At 39.0% G+C, this 23,970-nt stretch overlaps 1 protein-coding gene across 4 annotated transcripts in view; it reads left to right on the top strand.

Annotated features, from left to right (window-relative positions):
* Positions 1–23,970, top strand: part of SEMA5A (semaphorin 5A) — a 316,989-nt gene that overhangs the window by 281,649 nt on the left and 11,370 nt on the right. For all 4 annotated transcript variants that reach the window (XM_061369678.1, XM_061369679.1, XM_061369677.1 and 1 more), the window contains exons 18-20: positions 6,023–6,241; positions 17,802–17,972; positions 23,306–23,461. In XM_061369678.1, the coding sequence (XP_061225662.1) occupies positions 6,023–6,241; positions 17,802–17,972; positions 23,306–23,461 (546 nt within the window). The remainder of the gene's footprint in view (positions 1–6,022; positions 6,242–17,801; positions 17,973–23,305; positions 23,462–23,970) is intronic.

The following is a 23,970-nucleotide window of genomic DNA, read 5'->3' as shown; positions in this document are numbered from 1 at the left end:
TTCTGTACTAGTCCGGGCAGGTGACTTTCATGTTAACGTATCTCTGAACATGATTAATTTCTTGTGGAATTATAAGATTACTCAAATTCAATCAAAAAACCCCTAAAAATTACTTAGAAATTATCAAATCATTTTGATTTAGAGCAGAATTATGTAACTTAATGAGACAATTTTTTTCTGTTATTCATGCTTGATAGGTATACTGGGATAAATAAGTCACCAGTGAAGCAGTGCTTGTTTCTCTGTAATTTTATCCATACTGAAGAGAGCTTAGGCACTTAAAATGAGAGAATAGTCTTCTATTGAGATGTCATTTGATATCTTCTGTCTTCCCTGGGCTTAGAAGTTGATGGTTCTTTTGTCCACAAAATTCCTGTGATTGATTTTACTGCAGTTTTTGCAATACTTGTTGTTACATGTGGAAATTTTTGCTTTAGGGAAGCACAGCTGCCTATTTTAAATTGTCCTGGGATTAAGTAGTTAAATTCCCTTTTCTAGCCTCTGTGTGCAGCAGTTTATTAATTATGACTTCTAAACAACTGAAAATAATCCTTTTGGTAAACTGCAAGCAAACCTTATACATTCTAGTCATTCACAGGGCTTTAAGTCAGTTGTAGACTTTCTGAGAATGATTTAAAACACTTGACTGATGAACCTGTCATGAAGGCCACATCTGTATTTGATTCACAGCTGTTCTGTCTGTCTTGGAAAAGCTGTTTATTAGTTCACTGACTATGCTATGACAGATCATTCTTTCATCAGATTTCACAACTATTTCTGTAGATAGGCGTTAAATAAGGAGAGCTTAGGTGGTGTGTAAACTAGGCATTTGCTGTTACCAGGACAAGGGTGTTGGCCGTTGTAGGCTGTTTTAGCCAAGTATTTTCATCTTGGGAACAATAAGCTGAGAATACAGGAGGCTTAATGTTGTTTTCTGTTGGGTGGCACAACACAATCTGATTTCTGTTCTTGGACATGGATGTGGAGTAATCAGGAAGTAACCCAAATCACAAAGAAAGGTGGCAAGAGTACCGCAGATCAATGAAAAAAGTAGGTGTTTTCATAGTTTCATGCAGCTTGATCTGAAAGATTACAATGCTTTTACATTTATACCTTATCCTGTCTAGTTTGGTGTAAACTGTAATACAGATAGGACTTGGTTCTGTATAACCATTTACTTTCTGAACTTTTTCTTGAAGAAAAGTGTAATTTTTTCTTTTAATTTTGTATTACCCATTTCTGACCCCCATCCCCAACACCTCAGTTAATGAACATATCAAACAAAAAAAGGACTTCTTAGATGTAGGACTCCATGATTCTTATTCCACATCTATTTTCCATATCTTGCAAGTTACTACACACTACATATCAGTTGGCCAAAAAAAAGGAAAGGGCTAGTTAGATTTTCTGTTTGCAGCAGTCTTTGCATGAACAGTTACAAGAGCTCTGCAGACATATGATGATTAGACCACAAGTCTTCTTTTTTTTATGTATATGTATGGGTATATATGTACATGTGTATATCTATTTATAATACATGCATTAGTATGTATTTGTGTGCGTATGCATATGATTTATTGGATTTTGGGCATGCTGGTATTATGCTAGGCAAATTCACCCTGCAGATTCATATTCTGTATTGGATTTTTAAGTAGCATGGGAAAGTATCAATATTCTAATACTAAAAAGTTGTTAAAGGGTGCCCTTGTGAAATATTAGCTATATAGAATATTGCAAACTTTTATTTAAAAGACTGGATGATGTAAATTATACGCAATGAAAATGCCCCAGAAGCACAAGGTCCTGAAACTGAAGGGGTTTGTTACAGAATGCTGTCTCATTAATTTTCACCTATGAATTCTTTTCTCTTAGGTTTATTCTCTAGTATCATATTTATTTCATATTGTATCTGCTGCTATGTTTATGTCCAATCATTTTGTTCAGGTCACACTTTTTTTTTTTTTTGCACTGTCCATGGACAAGATGTTTACATTTTTTGTAGAAATGACCAGGCTTCTCTAATGGGATACTTAACACAGTGTGTTTTTTGTCACTGCCAAAGGTTCTATGTAGAGTTTTGTCTTCAGAGGCAGCCATTCTTATGCCTTGCCATCTTCTGAAAGAAAATCTTTCCTATTATTTTCCTGCTTAGTTTCTCTTCTTTTGTGTTCAGATGGAATTTTGTGTGTTTTAATTTGTGCCCATTGCCTCTTGTCCTGTGGTGGGTATTACTGAGAAGAGCCCTTTATTCCCCCACATCAGGTATTTATGCATACTAATGAGATCCCTCTGAGCCTTCTGTTCTCCAGGTCAAACAGTCCTGGCTCCCTCCACCTCTTCTCATATGAAAGATGCTTCGGTCCCTTAATTATCCTTTGGCCCTGCCCTGGGTTTTCTTCAGTAAGTCCATATCTTTCTTGTACTGGAGAGCCCAGAACTGGGCCTAGCACTTAAGATAGGATCTCGCCAATACTGAAAAAGATGGGAAGGATCACCTCCCTTGTTTGGGAAGAACCTATCAAGGCTCTTCCCAATGCAGCCCAGGAAGCTGTTGGCCACCTTTGCCACAAGGACACATTGCTAGTTCACAGTCAGCTTGCATGCACCAGAACCTCAAGATCCTTCTCTGCAGAGCTGCTTTCTAAATGGCACAAACCACTGTTGCACAGGGTTGTTCCTCCACAGATGCAAGACTTAGAATTTTCCTGTGTTGAGCTCAAAGAGGTTCCTCTCTGCCTAGTCGAAGTGTGGCACAACCCTCTGGTGTATCAGCCACTCTTCCCTGTTTTATATCATTAGCCAACTTGTCCAGATGGAGTTAGTTAAAACAGGATTGGACCCAATACTAACCCCTGGCAGACATCACTAGTGACTTTTCTGCAGCTGTACTTTGTATGACTGACCACAACCCTCTGGGCCAAGTTGTTCGGCCAGTTTTTGATCCACCACACTGTCCATTTATCTAGCTATTATTTTGTGGATTTGTCTATTAGGAAGTTCTTGCAGTCAGTATCGGGACCCTTACTAAAGCTGAGATAAGTAACATCCGCTGTTCTCTCTTCATCCGTGAAACTAGTGACCTCACTGTAGAAGGCTACAAGGTTGTTCAAAGAATATGTAGTACTGTATTTCCAGAACGTAAACTGATCTTGCTATCTTAATATCATTAGTGAAAAAAGTTAACCTTTCACTGTGCAGTTTCCATCTGAAAAGAAAATTATAAAAGCCCCTCTATGAACACTGTATGAGTTACTGTAAAACTGTGAAAAGACTGCTCCTTGTACTGATTTTTTTAGTGCTTTGAAAAGGAGAAAGCATAGGAGAACACTTGCTGCAGACCAAATTCCACACGAAAAGATTCTTCAGATATTATTTCAGAGCTAAAGTAGCTCACAGCTTTCCCTTAGAAGAGTCCCCTCCCTAATCCCCAGTTTAAATCACAAGGAATCTATCTAACATTACAATGGAAAATAAGATCACACCTTTTCCTGAAAAAGCTACACCTTTCCTGCAAAAGTCTTCAGAAAATCCTAGTATTGGTATTCAGTGATGCATGCTGCATTGTTTTACAAGGAAAATAACTGGTGATCTGCTTCAATTAACACTTTTCCCATTGTTTGCATTGTGGTTAATTTAATAACTATAAATATCTGAGTTTGAAATTCTGGTATAAAAAAATACTGTTGTTTTCATAGAATCATAAAATGGTTTGGGTTGAAAGGGACCTTAAAGATTATCTGGTTCCAACCTGACACCTTCCACTAAACCAGGTTGCTCGAAGTCCCCATCCTGCCTGGCCTTGAACACTTCCAGGAAAGGGGCATCCACAGCTTCTCTGGGCAACCTGTTGCAGTGTCTCACCAATCTAATCTAAATCTCCCCTTTTCCAGTTTAAAGCCATTCCTCCTTGTTCTATCACTACATGCCCTTGTAAAAAGTCCCTCTCCAGATTTCTTGTAGCCCCCCTTTAGGTACTGGAAGACCACTATTAGGTCTGAGAGCCCACTGCATAAGCTGGACATTTCCATGAGCAAAGTGATACAAAAGTGCAAAATAATGGTCTTAAAGAGCTGGAAGATAGCCCTGTATTCATAATTCCCATATTGTTTCTTTATACTTGCTCCCTTTTTGCATTTGAGTGTATGCCATGATTCTTGAAATGCTGCTTTTAATATATGTGTAGTAGAATCTGGCTCAGCAGGAGAGAAATAGATAGCCTCTATAATCACTGAAAGGTTTTATCCATTTTTAGTGGTTTTTATATTGCCATTCTGCTCTTTTTCAACAGTTTCTTATTACAAGTATTTTTGTATTGCTGCATCATCTTTCTAATATTGCCAGTTATTGAATAAAAATATGCAAAGCCTCATCTACTTTGGGATATTGTACTTATTAGGGCAGAAGTTAAGCATTATCACTAATGCCGTAACTACAGGTAGAAATAGGATGTAATTGTTTCAGTACGGGACACTGCAAATAAGGGCTCCTCCATTCTGGTTATCTACAGTACTGGTCCTGTTCAGACCAGGACTCCTGTTGGACAGACTCTTCACAGCATTACTTGTAGCTGTTTCCAGTATGTGATTCAGTACACCTTCAGTTTCTTTAGCTCCATTTGATACTCCCACAGTGCCTGTGCTTGTGGGTAGGGCATAAAGAAATTTCTTAAGAATAAAAATTTGTGCTGCAGTTTAAGATACTAACAATCCCCTGCATTTCTCCACTGCTGATGATACCATTTGTCTGTATTTATATTAGCAATACTGAAGCTCTTGCAGAGGCAGGCAGCCACATCCTCAGCTGTTTGAAGTACCATTCACAGCAACTTATCTCATCACAACTACTTGAATAAGTGCTTGTAATAAAAGCAGCAGTTAGTGGCCCAATGATCATAGTTTGCAGTTTCCACTGGGGAAGTTTGAGCAGCTTTGGCAACAGTAGGAAATCCCAGTAGTGTTTCTGGAGACGCTTAGTAGTGGTGCTTACAGGTAATGCTACAGCGCAAGAGTGAGTTCAGTGTTGTGCTGAGTACAGTTTAGGTATACTTTTATGTGGGATCAAGCCTGAAAGTGACAAAGATACTCAAATTAATTGCAGTTTATTAGAACTTCTCCTGGGACTACATCCAGGCATACTGGTTGTATGCTGAGAACTAGATTCTGTGTGTTCTCCTTTCACTGATAAATAGTAGACTTCAATCTCCACCACTGTTTAATCTAATACCTTTTCTTAGTACTAAACTCACTTAGAAAAGATGTTTTCCACTTCCCAGATGGTTATTTTAACTAGGATGCGTTCTATCATGTGTTGGATTGGTTTCATAAGCCTATATGAAACCACCTATATGTGGTTTAGAACACTTCAACTCAGTGGAAAATGAGCTATTTTTTAAAGTGGCAAAACATTGTTATACACAAAAGGGAAGTCTTACTAGACTTTGTGGAATTATTGCTATACACTATCTAAAGGTTGATTATGGTTAGGATAAGTACAGTGCATTGCTTTCAAGGACAGCCATGAGCCTCTGGGCACAAGCACAGGCTGGTTAGATGAAGTGGGCAGAATCCTGCAGTGTGACCAAGGGGAACTGGCTCAGCGAGTAATCAGAGGCAGCTCAATCCTCTCATCTGTATCAACTTCTTCCTCTAAAACAGACACAATAAAACCTCTGTAGTGTATTTGGAGTATTTCAGATGACAATTCCTGTGCAAGAGAGAGAGAACTTTTATCATCCTCAGGCAGAGTAAATTGACTTGACTTCAGTCAATACAGTTGTAAAGCTTTAAGTAAGGAGTTGGATCCAAGTCTTCACTGTAGTCCTCTGCAAAGGATTACAAAATTTTTCTTACGGAATTGATTCTTGAGGTTAAACTAAGGTTTGGATTGTGAGACTAAAGGACAAGACTCTCCTGGTAATATTACTGTTAAAAGCCTAGGAGTAAATTTGAAGCGGAAAAGGTTGTTTTGAGGTGAAATACTGTTTTAATTCAGTATTGTTTTTTTTCAATCCTTATTTTATTAGGATTGTCAGGGGACTTCTTGCGTTCTGGAAGATACTCTGCTCATACCATCAATGGTGCCTGGTCACCCTGGTCTCCATGGTCTCAGTGCAGTCGTGACTGCAGTAGAGGTATACGGAATCGCAAACGGGTCTGCAGCAATCCTGAGCCCAAGTATGGGGGACTTCCTTGCCTCGGCCCATCTCTAGAGTACCAGGAATGCAACATTTTGCCTTGTCCAGGTAAGAGTCAGGTAAAGAGAGTAGTATGTGAAAATAACTCATCTTCAAGGCTGTATCTTGCAATAGCTGATTTGGTTGGTTGTGGTTTTTTAATTAGTGGCTTTGGGGTTTGTTGGTTGTGGATTTTTTTTTTAATAAATCAGAGCTCAAATTTACCTTTATAATATAAATGGATTTGGGTAAGATTCCCATGTGATGTCAATCAGTTTATCATCAACAATTTTAACAGCTATGTCTTTTTTCACTTGTGAGACTTTGACTGTAAAAATATAATTTTAATGAGTAAACTTAAGAAGAAAAAAGACATAAGAAATCTGGTTAGGCTTGAGAAATCTGACCTAGTCTTTATTTAAATTCAAAGTATCATTTTCATCACAGTAGTTGTTAGCATTAAATTCGTGCTAGCTTCTGAGTGTAGAACCTCCAGCAAATAAGGTTCAGAACTGATCACCAACTCGGTAGTAACTCAAGTGGGCCATAAAGATTGTTAGAATCTCGAGCTTCTCCTTCTTTGAATGTTGTTTTATGGTTCTTTGAAAATTATTACAAATAGAATATATGTTTTCAAGAAACTACTTTGGATTATAAATCATTGTGGTATCTTAGACATTTTTGGGGAAAAAATGTTAGTTTCAGTCACCCTACTCTTTTCATGAAACACGTCCAAATTCAAGAGCTTTTGAGCTTTGCAGAGGCTTTATGGAAGAAAGGAGAAGGGTAGAAAAAAAAACATGAACAAAAGAAAGTGCAATTGGAATAGGAGGAAAAAATTCAACTTAAGAAACAATAGAGAGGAAAGAGGACAATGAGAAACTCAACAAGTAAATTTAGAAATAAGCATTCATGCATCTTTAATTGTATTAATTATGTATAGCATATTTTAGTATTGAGCACTTGGAGCTTTTGGAATTTACTTAAGTGTGGACCTGAAGGATCACTATGGAAATACACATATTACATAAGTACATTATCATAGTAAAACATATGTGTGTGTGTGTATTAATCTGTCTATATATATGGTTACAAGTTAAACTGTGTTCCCTAAACCATAGATATATTTGTTTAATGTATTTTGTCTAATCTTAAAATCAGAAAGCTTTTCCTAATCTTTTTAAGCCCTTTGGCAATCACTGTCCATTCTCTGCATCAGAATTTAAGCAGTACATCTGTGCAGATGACAGGGCTTCCCTTTCAGAAATATACAGTTTCTTGAAAAATGCTTCCATCTTGAATTGGACTGGAAGAATATGTTTTGGCAGGTATCCCACAAATGCAGCAGCTCTGTAAGTGTTCTGGTTGTTCGGTGAAAGTGAACTTTTCTGCAGTTTTATGGCTACTGGGAACAGTAGGATCACTTGGCAACTTGAATGCCTCAGGCAGCCTCCTGAGGCATTCAGGCCTCCATCTCTCCTGCTGGTGGGGCAGATCCAAAGGCACGTTTAGTTGGGAATCAGTTTTGGTCTGGGTGAATGTCCTTTGAGACATCGAGGTTTTGAAAGAGACAATTGGGCACAAAAAGCCAGCACTTTCTGGTGAAATTTTCTTGCTGCATCCTTCAGATGCTCATTGTGTAGCTTCTCCATCTGGCAGTGTAAGCATCTGAGGAGATGAAGGGGATGAATTATATGCTTTTTTCTGAGTTTAGAGGCATGGTGAGTGAAGGATGACCATGTTTTCTACACCAAGCAGTGTGAGAGAGTGGTGGAAGGGAATGAGCAGAGAACCAACAGTTGGCAGAGAATTATAAAACTGTGGCCCAAATCTCCACATTTTCACAGCCCTGGTGCATGCTCTAATCCATTAGTTCCCAAACTGAAATCGTAACATCTTGCTTTTCTTGAATAATAAAATTACAAACAATTCCATTTCATGTGGCTGAACTGTTCATCTGTGAAAAAATTTAAAGGTTGACAGTAATGCAGAAGGTCAGAGACTTAGGAGATCACTGTACTAACATGTGCAAGCCTCCCCAGGGATGCACACAATAGGTGAAGTAAGCTAGAACACAGCATCTCCTCATGGGTTTCTTCTTCCCTTATGAATGGAAGCCCCCTGTAAGACACTTCCTTCAGCTTCTTTGAAATAGGTGAGTAGTGTAGTAATAGCAAACAGGTCTGCTCACAAGCACTGAGATATCTGATTGTATTACCATACTGTAGAAACAGAAGTACATTCATTAAATGGGCCCAGATTATCTATAAAGCGGGGTCAGGTTTGTAGTTCATCTCTTGCTATTGATTCTTAAATAAAATGTTGTCTTCATTTTTTTTTCTTAAATAAGTTAAAGGTTTTCAGAAGTAGTACTTTTAATTAGCTCTACAGCTGGTAGACTGTTGTTTTTTTTCAAAGGCAATTGTTGGAACAAGTAAAACACAGTTACGCAGACATAATTTGTTGTAGAGGCTCTTGTTTATGAGGTAACCAGAACCCAAATCTAAAAATACATGAAGTTGTTAAGTAGAACTTGAAATTGTGTTTTTATAAAAAATATTCCCTTTTTGGCTATGTCTGAATTTGAAAATATTTTTAAAAATCAGTTGGTATAAAGTGTGGCAGGCCTTTCTGAAGCAAGAAGGGATCTCCTAATATATTTAATAACTTTCTTCAGAGACAAGCTTCATTGTTCTTTTTAGTGCAAAGCAAAATTGAATAAAGATGTAGAGCTTGAACAAAGTATTTAGATGTATGATAGCCTGCAAGGAATCACAAAGTTCCTCAACTGCAGAACTGTTTGCCAGTAATTAAGAAGAAATGTAAGGGCCTAAGTCAGATCTCAGATAAATCTGAAGGGGAAACATTGCAAGAAGTAGATGTAATTGACTATTTTTCTTTCTTTAAGACATGGGAGAGTAAAAAATGATTGCAGAATAAGGCTTATCCATAAATTAGCTCTGATTATAAATTTGTAGAAAGGGAATAAATTTTTATTAGAGAAGCATACTGATGACATTCAGTTCTCTTAATTTTTAATGAAAATTGCAGAAAGTTAAATTGGTGGGTAAATGTGAATATCTATTAGGTTGACATTTGTAAGATCTCATAAACAAAGGGGAAACATAAGTAATACATGAGTGAGGAGCCTTTTCTCCAATCCCATGAGTACAACCTTAGCAGACCTCACAGTAGTGGCACAGGGGAGAGCAGCCAGAAAGAGAAGCCATGGTTGGATCAATATTCAGCCTTGTTAACTACTGTGCTGCAGACTGGATTTCATTTTCTGCAGAGTTGTATTTAGGACAGCTATATAAAGTCAGTCTTACCTTAGCTATCTGAGTGAGTTTCTAAAATGTCCCTGTTGGGTTTTGATCACGCAGACCTTGCAGATGTTTTTGAGAAAGATTGGTACATGTGCAAGTCTCATTGTGGTATTGACTGTACCCTCCTCACATGGACTAGGCTGTAGATGGAGTTGCAGGGACTGAGTAGGAGTAAACATATCAGGCTCTTATTGCTAACATGAGCATTAGGGAGAAAAACAGTGACTCTGCATAGTTCATTCTTGCCCCTGTAATAAGTGGGGTGCAGACAGAAAGGCTAATGAATGTGAGGAGATTTTGTTCTGGCCTTGACTTGAGAGTAATGGACAATAAAGATGCAACAAAGAATTTGATGCTTTCTAAGATTTGCCTGAGCTCCCTCAGGCTAAGGACAGTTTTACTAGCTCTTTGCTGGCACAGAACCTTTTAGTTACAGTCCAGTCCAGTCATGAGCCTTTCAGAAATATTCTGGTTAGTAGGAAGGGGCCAGATGGCAGCTATTGCAGGCTCATGTTCTTTACTCCCTGTTCTACTTATTGCAGACAGGATCAACCCCCTGTAATGTAAACTGCTGAGAAAGATGAGTGTTGGAGAAACATATTGATCAGTGCTTAAGTCATCCTGAAAGTCAGTAGGACTTTTTGCTTCTAAATGAATTAGAATCTGGGTTGAGTGTCACCCCAGAATATAATAAGTGCTCTGAAAAAATGACACAGTGAAAAAGCCTGTGGAGCTATCAGTGAGCGCAACAAGAGTCTTTTGTCTGGTTAAGTGTCTTGCAGCCATGTTTTAAATATACTTACTAATATATTAAAAGCCAGTAATTTATGGTGCTGCAGAATCCCAGAACTTAAAAAAGAAAAAATGCTGAAGCCATCAAGGACCTGCCTTTAGCAACTACTGTAAAATTTTTCTTGAGCTTGTAGAGGAGAGACAAACAGTGAAATTTTTCCCACAGCTTGTAGCAAAGTACATGGTCCACTGATGTGCAGGTTGATAGCAGTCACTGGGCAGATTATTTTTTTCATGGTATTTGAAGGCTCAATATATAATAGTAAATGGAACGGTGTCAGAATATTGCTAGAAATTGTACCCAGGGCCAGGAATGTGATTCGTCTGTATTGCACAAGTTTTAGAATGATCCCTCATACAGTTTTTTCTTTGTCTAACACTCTCCCAAATAATCTGCAGACATAGTTTGGGAGTCAGTGTAGGGTAAGGCCTATTCCCAGTACTCAGTTTCTCTGTGGCCAAACCACTTTGAGGGGCAGGAGAATTTGCACTGTTGTCTTGCACTAGCAAATTATGCTTTGGCCCTGTGCCTCAGCTCCTTTTTAATGGCTCGGAGATGTGGTGAATAAAGATGAGCTGGCAAGCACTGAAGAGCTTCAATAACTATGGAAAGGATCTGTGAATACTCACTGACGTTTCTATTTTGTGTGAGTTACTAACATGGTCAATATGAAAAGAAAGGAATCTATAATCAGACATATTAGGGTTTTGTTATCCTTGGGGACTTACAAGATACTTACATTATGAAGAAAAACCGATGATGAAGAGAAGCATTATTTGAATGGTAAATTCTGCAAATTTACAAAAAATACAGGCATTTACTGTCTAAAAATATGTTTTCCTGAGAATGAGAATAAGAATAACCAAACATAAGGTATTATGTTATAGTTCACAGAATTCATAGAATCATACAGTGGTTAGTGTTGGAAGGACCTTAAGATCATACAGTTTAAAACCCGCTGCCATAGTCAGGGGTGCCTCACATTAAACAATGTTGCCCAAGACTCCGTCCTACCTGGCCTTGAACACTGCCAGGGATGGAGTATTTACCACTTGGAGCAACCAGTTCCAGTCCCTCTTCCTTATATCTAACCTGAACTTCTCGTGTTTAGGTTTGACCAATTACCCCTTGTCCTGTCACTACAGTGCCTAATGAAGAGTCCCCCTCTGGCACCCTTGTGGGCCCCCTACAAGGCTGCTATGAGGTCTCAATGCAACCTTCTCTTCTCCAGGCTGAACAGCCCCAACTTTCTCACCCTGTCTTTGTATGAGAAGAGCTCGAGCCCCTGATCATCCTCATGGCCCTCCTCTGGACTTGCTCCAACAACTCCAAGTCCTTTTTATGTTGAGGACTCCAGAACTGTACACAGTACTTCAAGTTAGGTCTCACAAGAGCAGAACAGAGGGGCAGGATCACCTCCTTCAACCTCCTGGTCACACTCCTTTTGATGCAGCCCAGGACACAGTTGGCTTTCTGGGCTGCGAGCGCACACTGAAACCGGCTCATGTTCGTTTTCTCATTGACCAGCACCCTGAAGTCCTTCTCTGCAGGGCTGCTCTGAATCTCTTCTCTGCCCAGCCTGTAGCTGTGCCTGGGATTGTTCTGACTGAGGTGTAGGACCTTGCACTTGTCATGGTTAAACTTCATGAGGTTGGCATCAGCCCATTCTCACAAGTGTGTCAAGATCCCTCTGGATGGCATTCCTTCCCTCCAGCGTATCAACCAAACCACACAGCTTGGTGTCATCGGCAGACTTGCTGAGGGTGCACTCAATCCCACTGTCCATGTCAGTGACAAAGATGTTGAACAAGACCAGTCCCAACACCAATCCCTGAGGGACACCACTCATTACTGGTCTCCAGCTGGACATTGAGCCATTGACCGTTCTTTGCATGCGACCATCCAACCAGTTCTTTATCCCCCGAGTGGTCCACCTATCAAATTGATGTCTCTCCACTTTAGAGACAAGGATGTTGTGTGGGACAGTGTCGAATGCCTTGCTCAAATCCAGGTAGATAACATCAACTGCTCTACCCCTGTCCCCCCTCCTCAACTGCTCTACCTCCAAGATTTTGCCAGGCACAGAGGTGAGACTGACTGGTCTGTAATTCCCCGGGTCATCTATTTTCCCCTTCTTGAAAATGGGGGTTATATTTCCCTTTTTCCAGTCGTCGGGAACTTCACCTGACTGCCATGATTTTTCAAATATGATGGCCAGTGGCTTAGCAACTTCATTTGCCAGCTCCTTCACAAGCAGGGGTGGATTTCTTCAGGTCCTTTTGCTTTATTTTTGTTTCATTCTGTTTCTCATTGCTTTTTCTTATATTCTTTTGCACAGAGGGACACATGGCTCATGTGCCTTAATTTAGGAGTTTAAAGCATAGCTACATGAATGCCATTGAGTAGCATGAGCTACAGGAGTTCCTGTTCCCTCTTCTCCTCAGAGCACCTCCTCAGAGGTGGATCAGAGGGAAAGGACAGTTGCCATCTCTTAGATTTGGAATTCTGTTACTTCATGACAGTACTTTGGGATCTTAGCGGTTTCAAACTTTTTTGAAGCAGTTTGGTTTAGTTATGACATTTTGAGAAGAACTGAATAAATTCATATATCACTGAATGTGCTAATAACAATAGTTTCAGATATAGAAAACTCCCTGGAAGACTGTTTAAGTTATTTATGCATCCCTAAAACAAATTATTGCTTGTTTGTTTTTTCCTTCATTATTGCCTTTTTTTTTTTTTTTTTTCTTCCTTGCAGTCATAACTTGGCCACAAGGGAACAGGGGTATGTTCAAAGAAACAGCCAGAAACTATTCCTAAATCTCCAGTCCAACATAGCTTACCTCTCAGGCTTCTGGAGCCCATCTCTCCATATACATTGATCTATCTAGGCTGCTTCTGTAGCCAGCAACCAGAGGGCTGAACTGCCCTTTGGAAGCAACAGTTGCTTTTCTAACTTAGAGTCTCAGTTATAGGCCTAAACCTGTGTTTATCCCTAAATTTTGTTGTACTTTCCTTAGAAGAATTAATTTGCCTTCTGTTTCTTCACTGCAGGCTGTTTATTTCATGGAGCATTGCTTTTCTGAATAAATGTTATCTGTAGCATCACAGAAACAAAACTTTGTTTTTGCAAACTATGATATAAAAATTGTTCTTTTCCACTCTGGAACCTGCAGCACGACCCCACAGGATTAAGAAGAAGCAATAGAATAAGTGGTATGAAATGGAATGATCCCCAAGTCTCTGAAAAGGAGCAGGACTCTCTTGGGTCTATAGGCTGCCCAACACCCAGTGCCCCTGGATCTAACTTCAACTCAGCCACTGGGGAGCACAACAACAGCATTTCTGCTGGTGGAATGGACAACTGATCTATTTATACTCCTTCATGGATATAGAAAAGACTGCCCTCTCATCCTTTTTACTCTCTTTTGCTGCACTTTCAAAAAGATGAACATGAAAATTTATAAACCCAAAAGCATACACCAAAAAAACCAAAAGATTGTTTTTGTTGCTTAAACTTGAAATGAGACCAGACAGTATATAGAAAGAGCTTGCAATCCCGCCTGTGTTCTCATGAAAGCAGGTGAGGTCAGTGTGTTGCCTGCCCATACTTAGTTCCTTCCATTTCCTTGTAAACCCCAAAGTGCATAGCAGGGTATCCAGTTTACTTAATTGTCTCTTGGAAATTCTCCAGTATTGTGGATGTTTTGTCATGTCCCCAGGAGATCCCATTTTTGTACACTTTCTCCCTAGTACATCCTCTTCCCTGTGTTTGGTTGGTTGGGTTTGTTTTTTTTTTCATTATACTGAAGAAATATTTAACAACAACAACAGCCAGCAGGCAAAAAACTGTTTGCTTTATTACAAAAAAAAAGAGTATTGTTTGAGGCACCTTGCTAGCTGAAGGGTGCTTTCTTCCCAAAGGGACCCACCTCAGCAATTGCCAGAAAAGGTAAAGACTCCTTGTATCTTTCATTGTGGAACTCTTTTAATGACTTTCTTTTATTCAACAGCTCTACAGAACTGTTATGTAAAGAAACTGTAGTGACTGGAGCTTTCCTTGCAGCTGTTTTATTTTCCTCCTGTAAGAAGCAGAAATAACTTTAAGGACTCCATGACAAAAGGAAAAAAGGGAGAAAAAAAAACCACAGATGGTGCTGTGTTGCTAAGCAACTTTAAAGAAAGATGAAAGAAACCACAGAGCTCTATTTAGGTCTTGTAAAAACTCAAGCAGTAAATGCCCACTCCTTTGATCCTATTTAACCATGATGCTTCGCATCTTCTGTTGCTGAGAATGAAAAGTTTTAGGAACAAATAAAAAAGGTAGTTATGGTATTCCTTGAAATTCCTAGAGATTTAGGATGGCAGCCTGTGAGTAAATAATCCCTACAGAAATTATGTCTCTATAGTTATAACTACACTGTCCAGCTCAACCGTGATCAAATCTAACATTGTCTGTTATATTATTTCTGTCCTCTCTCATCTTCCTGCTTCTCACTTTACATCCAAAGTCTTACAGTACAGCCATGGTCACTGCAGCTGTGGAGCATGGTGATGTTCCTGGATGTCACCTCAGTCTCTTTGTTCTCAGCCATCTATAGATTGATCGCAGATGGCAGTTTCAAATGCATATGCATTTGTAATGCTTATTCTGGTCATTGAAAAATAAGTAGAAAGTATTGGGGGTCACTGTCTCCATTACGGTGAGCAAGCCACATGTAATATTTGCAGATATAGGCAGTCTCGGGCTGTCATTCTGTTTCATGCAGGTCTGTCTATACATCACAGTAGGAGTACCCTCAGATTATTCATTTAAGCTAGCCAAGGATCATTTTAAATTAAAAAAAAAAAAAAAAAAGAATAAAAAGGTGAGTATCTGGAAAGGAAGAGCCTTAATATCACATGAAATGAATAGGTTAGGTAACAGCTTCTTCTTTTATTTGACATAATTTAAGAAATTTAATTTAAGAAAAAAGGGAAAAGAAGGCAAGTTCTGAATAAAAGATGCCATGTCTTGAAATTGGTATAAAATTACACAGTATATTTCACCTTCACTGAAGAAAAATAACCTGTGGCTTCCTTAGATATGAGCTTGCATTATACTGCATTAACAGAGTTATCTCACGCAAAAAGACATGTTTGTTTTCCAGGGACTGTATGAATAAAAGAACAAGTCAAACACTCTACCAATATGTAATATTTATTTGTGATAGGTGATATAAAACTCTCTTATGTATCTGTATAGCTAGATGATTTGGCTGATAAATATATCCTAGAAAAAAAAATAGCGATCACTGAATTCATTAATAATGGAAATAACTTATTTAAAATGACATACTTGGAATATAGTACCAGATTACATGAATCCCATCTGTCCAATCAGGCTATTCAGGGGTCAGATATATTGCTTGCAAAAGTTTTTACAACTATGGTTCTCAGTAAGGAAATGCTTCCTTGATTTGTGGGATAATGTTGCTAACAATATAGGGAATAATTTTTTTCTATGTTCAGCAGCGTCACTTACAGGATTAGTTAATAGCCTTAGGTATGCAGTAATGAATTACCTGTTTGACTATCAGTTGAGAATCTGAGGGTATGCTGTATCTGAAATTACATTCAAACATGCACCCATAGGTTTACTATCAAAGTAACCACATTCTCCTAGCTTGTTTTCTTGCTGTTGCCACCTTTGCATAGAAATCATTCTACTTGACTCACCAAGTGTGTTTGTGGCATACAGTGCTACCCAAATAAAATGAATATTTTTTTAATGTTCTACATCTCCATCTAAGAGAGAATTTAAATGTAAATACTGCACAGATATTTTCATCTTAGGTTAATATTTTTCAGATTTGGAACTTCATTTCTTTTTGTTAAGAGATAATTATGGAATAGCATTTCAATAAACTGGTGGAAACTGATTTACTCCTTGAAAGGCTGTTTGATTAATGGAACAGAAAGGATCAAAAAGAGTCATTGTGAGATGCTGAAGGGATGTTCTGGAGACTTCATTGACCATCAATTGTGTCAACAAACAATGAAGTAAAGTCTTATGAGGAATGTCTTAAATGAGTGCACTGTAAAAATTGTCTGCAGAAAATGTGTTCTTACCTAGCATTTTTTAAAGTAGGCAATAATGAGTTTCTGTCATGTGGTAACAATGCCTACTGCTGCTGTGAATGGTGGGAGAAAAAAAAGACAAAACTTCTGCTCAGTTTAGGGCTCTGTCGTAAAGCAAAACTTTACCGGCACTTTGCTTTTATTGCACTTAAGGTGTCGTCTATTATTGTCAGTTGAATTCCACACTATTTCTTTTAATCAGTTGCAGACATAGTAAATAATTTCCTCACTTAAGAAAGCAAGTGATAAAACTTTAAATAGAGGTTTGAAAAGGAATTAATTTGGGGGGGGGGGGGGAATATGAAAATTTGAAAGTTTAGGGTTCTGTTGCTTTCCCTCTGCTCTCCTTTCCCCCCACCCTTCCTCCCCCCAAAGAATAATTGAAAGAGAAATGAACAAAATACAGAGATTCTTTGCAGAGGGAATGCTGTCCCTGGGAGGAGAACATCTGACTTTGTCATGTGGCTGCAGATAGGAAACCTTTGGCAGATGGGCTGCAATATGGCAATAAATGCCAGAAATACATCCTGGAACAGTAGCTTTAAGAGCAGAGTCTGCAAAGGAGCCAGCCCTGTGTAGGCAATGAGGTGAACTTTCATTAGAGGCATGTCTAGTGGCCATGTGTCAAAAGCTGTCTGACAAATGGGGCCCCTGTGAAATCCAGCTTGCACTTCAGAGGAACCATGTGAGAATTCAGACTGGAGAACAATTTGACATACTTAAATTAGTAAATACTAAGGGGGGGGGGGGGAGAGAATTATTCAACAACCTGTGTTTGAAGCTTTAAGTGGCAACTCCTTTTTGTTATTCATCTCTTACTTTTTTGAACTACTGCCATTGTTCTGCTGCTGGCACCTATGCTAGAGCTGCATTAAAATTGCAACATGATATTGGCCTATCAAACTCTCAAACTATGTTAAATCTGTTGAAATGGGTTGTAGGGTTAAGGCAGTCTCACCTGGGTTGTGAAACAAAATCTGTATTCCATCCCTCTGTTGTTATTATTGGGCTAAGTTTTATTTTATGAATAAAATATTACTTTGAGCTTATAATACTTGTGCTAAACAAGCTTTGGCATTTTATCTACTCACACGTGAGAAAAGGAAAGGAAAAGAGTTTTGGCCTTAAATATACTATGGTACTCACTGAAAGTGCCTTATAAGGATGAGTAACTTTTTAGGCTTCCCAGTATACCAGGAACATTTAAAATATGTAAATTAAATTGTACTGTGGTAAAATTTAATTTGTGGGCCTATGTTCAGTGGCACCTAAAAATGTCCAATAATTTTAATAGGCCTTGAAGTAAATGCACAGAATATGAGAAGGATGGGTTGTATTACATCACATCGCGCATTAACTTGGAAAAATATAATATTTTGTGCCTTTTCAGTGGATGGAGGCTGGTCTTGTTGGTCATCCTGGTCAAAGTGCTCAGCAACTTGTGGAGGAGGGCATTACATGAGAACCCGCTCATGCACAAACCCAGCACCAGCATATGGAGGGGACATTTGCCTTGGATTGCACACTGAAGAAGCCCTCTGCAACACACAGCCGTGCCCAGGTATGAAGAATCAGCCCATTCACCTTTGCTGGTTATGTGCCACAGAACCCGGCATTCACATTTAGGCAACATAATGCTCCTTGAACTGTTATTTAGGAGCAAATAATTTCTCTTCCTTATTAAGTGCACAATTAGCTCTTACGTGCTACAATCACAGTAAATCAAGTATTAGCAGATTATAGCCTTGAGGACACCACTTACTCCCTTACCCTTTAAAAGTTAAAAATTAAAATTTAAGTTAGCAGCTTCCAGGTCTGGATAAACTAAAATTGTATAATATTTGAAGTGCATCATGCTAACAGCCTGGGAGACTTTTATTTACAGTATCACAAAGAAGTGCATTTGTTATAACACTAAACATTCACAGCAAGCAAATTGCTGAGGTTAATGTTCAACATGTGTTATCACAAAGTCCTTCAAGTAGATGTTTGCCCTGTTTTCATATAAAGCACAAAACAAACCTTAATGCTCTTTGTAAAATACCTTCTTCAACTTTGGATGTTGAGTAGCAGAGCCTTCATCTTTTTAAATGACTGTGGAGTACTTAGTAAATGAAACGTCTCAGCAGTCCTCCTAGTTGTATATTATGACTTTTTCTTTGTAACTTTGACTCTGCCTTTTGACCCATATTAAAAGGAAACTCCTGTGGTTTTTTTCATGAAATTTAAGTGAAAAATAAAGAATAAAACCACATAATACCATATAAAATCATTAGTGAAAAGCCAGTGGGAAAATTTGTTTTCATTTATTCCTGATGAATGGATTACAGGCAACAGAAAATTAAATGAGCAGCTCTGATGCCACGTTATATTACTTGTTTCCCTTAGAGCTTCTGCTCTTCATAGCAAAAGTTTTCTACTCATATGATGAGTCTGTGCACATGAAGGCATAAGCCCTAAGAGTCTGAATTTGTGGATCCTATTACCTGTGCTGAACTACGATTTAAGTTAATTTCCTTTTCTAGGCACTGCATGTCTTGAAGCAGAATAAAAGTACCTACTTTGTCAAAATTAAAGCAAATGCAGCACTGTATCATGTTAAAGAAAAAAAAAAAGAAAATCCAAACCTAGAAATCAGTTGATGATTTGATTTTTCAAGACAAATTGTGTACATTTGTATGTAGAAGTTACATGCCTGCCTTTGTATCCTTAAGGCATCTTTAAAAGGTCAGAACTGGCACATTCATTGTGCTGCTATTGTAACTGTTTCTCTCACTGCGCATTTATTTTCTACCACCTTTTTCCTAGACATGACAGTTTGCAAACATTTATAAATAATCTCTTTATCTATTTTGACCTGCGTGTTATGCAAGTTTTGGAGTAGATGGGGGTGCAGGAAGAATTTGGTTTCATTTTGGTTGAAGAAAGAGAAAACCTTTATAAATAATAAAATTTCAGACATTGAAGTGGATTTCTCACATTCTGTAATGTTTTATTAATATCTCAAGCTCACTGAAAATTTGCTGCTGTTGGTTTTTGAAACAGCACATCCTCAGCTAACTGTGAGAATGGTCTTTGCCTCATGTTTACAGTGTAGATTTAAAAACTTTTTTTGCTGCTCTTATTTCACATTGGTATGAGACAAAAATACGTGCAGTGCTACACATGTCAAGTTGGACAGGCTCCTGCATCCTTGCAGAGACATTTTCTTATGGGGAGGATCATGTGGAGAGAGGTTTTTCATTGTGCAGATCAGAAAGTACCACTGGTGACATTCACTCCTTGAGTGACATGTTTAATATAGGAAAGGAATAGTAATAAACTTGGAATCTAAGAACAACCAACCAACATGGAAATGCATATGCAAAAACTGAAATGTTTCTTAAGTTGTGAAAAGAACAAAGATTTCTTGGCATTTGCAATAGTACATTTTTTCTTTTTTTTTTTTTTTTTGGCCAAATATAACTAGCAGAAAACTGAAATTTCTGGAATCCTGATACTAAGGAAATTTTGAGGATTCATGGAGTGTTAATGGCAAATCTAACTGAATGTATGCACGTATGCACTTAAAAGAAAGTAACAGACTTGTGTCTGCAAAATAAATCAGTTTTCCTCATCTTTCATTTTAAAAGCTGTATCACTAAATCTTGGTTTTTTTCTTTTAACTTGCAACTGTATTAATATGAACGGAAGCACTGTACTGTTGATCAGTAGTGGTTTATACTTGCTTATCAGTCAGTTTAATTAGTTGCAATGGTGTCTGTCTTACTGAATACAAGAGTGTTTTATACCTAGACTATTTACTGCTGCTGTAAGAGGGGAAGATATCTTCTGTCCTTGAATTGCTAACTCACACATGGAAATAATGGATAAAGCAGTTGAGCCTATACAAATGATGGTGTAATTCTGCATAAAAGAAATTTATAACCTTACGGACTGATGGCCTGATCCTTTTGAGGTGCTTTCTTCACCAAAGGATCTTTCAGGAGCTGCTTGGAGTTAACCTGGCTTCAAAGGCCAGCCAAGACTCTGTAGGAAAAAGACATAACATCTCAATAAGTCTTGCCATGTTAGAGGTGAAAAGCAGTTCCAGATTAAACACCTCTTCAGCCCACCCCCTCTTTTCCATTCTCATGACTTTTGCAAAGTACTGAGGAGCAAGTTGAGGATTCTGCCTGAGGTGCAAGAGAGCCTCAGATACTTCGAAAATAATGAAATCAAAAGGATGACGCAGGATAAGTGAGTCTGTAGAAATAGATGCAAAAGCTGTGGATTCAGCATCTCTGTGATGTCAGAGATAGTGGGTCCACAAAGGGCAGGTCTGACAATTTGAAATGATACAGCTGTCAGTCTTGAGTGCCTTACTTTTGTGTGACTCTCTGAGCTCCTAACAGTGGCACCCCTCAAAACACAGATTTGGTACCAGGATCCGTGACTACAGGGATGTCCATTCTTCTCACACTTGCACTGAGGTTCTCTCCTTTATCCTCTGTGATTCTGTTTGCCAGGTGGAGCTGATCAGCATGGCACGAGACCCACTGACTTATCTGTGCTGTAGTGCCTGGGCTGCACTGTGGGACTCAACATGGGAGGGAGATGTCCTGTATTACATATGTGGGAAGGTCCTGATGTGCATAGTCTTTTATAGGACCCCTGAAGGGCAGACTGAAACAGTAGCCTTGTCCAGTGTGTGAGCCTCTGTGTGCCAACCAGTATGTGACCTAGCATAATCTACACATATTCTGAGGTTCCTATTTTATCACAGGATGTAGCAGCTTCAGCAAGGAACCTGGTGGGCCAAAAGCACATTGGACAAGATGGGGCTGCAGAGTGTACCAGCTAGCAGGCTGCATTTAGGATGTTCATGAATATTTTGACAGCTGCTGCATATATGCCAGTTTTACCAGGACTGGGAAAGAGTATTGGCTTAAGCAAGCTCTCTGCCAGCAATGAGAACTGGGCTAAGACTTGCAGTGAGCAGCATTACTTTAAACTTCAATGAGGAGGGCTTTATTGTTACTAAATATTTAAAGTAAGGATCTGTGTATTTAGTTTACTTAGATCCAGCAGCTGATACTGGTAGTGACAACAGCAGCTCCTGGATGTGCCACACTACATAAGTAGTGTCCATTTGCTTGACTCCCACTTCAGCTCTCTTAGCCTCTGAATTAGGATCCAACTACATTATATCCTCTGCCTCCATGCTCCTACTACCCACGCTGCAAATGAGGCTCTCTGAGGACATCTCCTAGGTAGAAGAGCCAAAGGACAGAGCTTTGAATTCCTGCTCCTCACGATAACATGATCCTACTGCCTGATATTAGCTGCTTGTGTCAGGGTATTTGCCCTGTTGTTCAAAGGAGGCCCCAGTCCAGACAGTTGCTAATTGTTCTTAAATACCAATATCCAGGCTCTTATCTGAGCTGCTGAGTAAATCTCTTTTATGAACAACTCCACAAGCGATGGTGTGCATCTGAACCATAGGCTGCTAGGACTGATTGCTGCTCTCTCTAACCAGCGCTCTTCTATCATTGTCTTCAAATGGTCCCAGGAACACACCTTGAGATTTTCTGCACCACAGTTACGTCAGTCTCCTCCATCCATTTCTTTTTACTGTGCTATCAGGTAGTGAATGTCCAACACTATCATGGAAAACATCTATTGCCTGACATTTTTTGAGACTGCAAGCCCAAATATTCCTATCAGAATCTGTTAAATTTTAGATGACTGTTTTTAAATTTTTACTCTATGGCCAATGAGTAATTGTGAACCTTCTGTGCTGGATTTACACAATGTATTGAAAGGGGCCCAAAACAGTGTAAGGCTTTCCTGACTTCTCACCTGATTCACAAAAGATATACAAAAGTTTCATGAATTTTCAAAATTACTTGCAAATTTCAGTGTTCTTTGATTTAACTTGAAACAAAGTTAGGTTACTATATATTTTTTTATTTGAAGCAAAATGAAATTTGTATTTTTTTTCATATTGGCATAAAATCAATTACCATTTTGAAGCAAGAAGAAGTTTGGTTTAGGGGTAGTAGGGCTGTTTATTCCATATCAAAACCATAAAATCTATCTCAGTGGGAAACCTGACAGAAGAAAGAAGAACATTTAAGAGAACTGTCTGCTACACTTGCCAACTCAGAAAGCTATGAAAGCAAGACTTGTGCTTGAATTGTAAGAAAGCTGAGCTCAGTAAACCCACAGACCATCATGGGAATGAGATCAATTCACTTCATTTAAGGGAAGTATTTTGAGATCACACAGGCATGAAATAAAAATGTCTTAAAACTACATTGGCAGAGGAAGAAATACAGAGAAACAATAGAAGCTGATAATGAACCGTATGGGGGTGAGAATGTTTGATGAGTTCTTTTATCTCTGTTTTAAAGAAATGGACCTGAAATAACAAAAACTAAAAAAAAGAGTAAATCTGCAAGATACAGATGTGTTTATGATTAAATGAACATCCTGTTTCAGACCTGGAAGACATACTGTTATAGCTCTCATTGCTACTTCTCAGGTACATAAGAAACAGTGTCATTGTCTGTGCCGATGACTTAGACTGGAATTAGCTTCACAGTGATCACTCTTTCAGTCACCACCATTCTCATTTCTGACTTCTCACTTCCACATGCAAAGGCCATGGCAGAAGCCAAAGCCATAATAGGTTTATGACAAATTTGCCATCACACTCTGTATTTCAGAGACTTCCCAAAGCCAAACTGCCTTTGTTTTATTGTAATGAAAGAGCTGGCCTCTGCTAGTTGGTGGAGGCTGGGGATGAGGCCTTCTGTCATAATTCAGAAATACAAGCTATTTGTCTCTCGTTCAGTGTACTTGACGCCTTTGATTGCAGCATCTGTGTGCGTGTCTCTCTGCCTGTTGCAGACAGCTGGTCCGAGTGGTCCGAGTGGTCTGACTGTGACTCATCTGGCTTCCAGTTCCGTGTTCGTCAGTGCATCATTTTGTTTCCTGTGGGCAGCCAGTGCACAGGCAACACCACAGAGAGCCGAGCCTGTGCTTTGGACTCCAACTTTATACCAGGTGAGATCAGCCTGCTCCTTGAAGGATTAGTGAAATCTCTCAACGTTTCAGAAGCGAGGTGTAGTACTCTCCCAGACTGCACTGTGCAGAGCCTAGAGCTGGAGCAGAACTTGCCTTTTGTCAGGCAAAGCGTGTCGGTCTACTGTGTAGAGCCCATGTTGCTGAGTCTGGTGTCTACATGAAAATCTGCCCCATGGCACCGAGTGCTGTGGTGCTGTCCCTACTGTCAGCGCCTGGGACTTGGGTCAGTCACTGTCACAGCTTTCTGCAGGTCCCCACTTCGTGCTCGGTAGCAGGGTGTACCAATGACTACAGACAGCTGGGGAAAAATAGTTTGCTTTTTACTTATGTGGTTTTGAGACTTTACAACTATTAGAGAAACGTTCCTTTAGGCTTTGCCGTTTGCATATACAAACATGGGTGCTGTGGTAGTTAATCTGGAAATCATTTCACAAAGTCCTTTAAATTAATAACTGCTTAGAAAGGTAAATATTATTAATGTCCCTCAG

Source organism: Neopsephotus bourkii, unplaced genomic scaffold (assembly GCF_033783945.1).
Source record: "Neopsephotus bourkii isolate Nb327-2 ecotype Australia unplaced genomic scaffold, CSIRO-AGI_Nbou_v1 NB_1508, whole genome shotgun sequence".
NCBI classification, from domain to species: Eukaryota; Metazoa; Chordata; class Aves; order Psittaciformes; family Psittacidae; genus Neopsephotus; species Neopsephotus bourkii.
The sequence above is the reverse complement of the archived record's forward strand: the minus strand, read 5'-3'. Positions and strand labels throughout refer to the sequence as shown.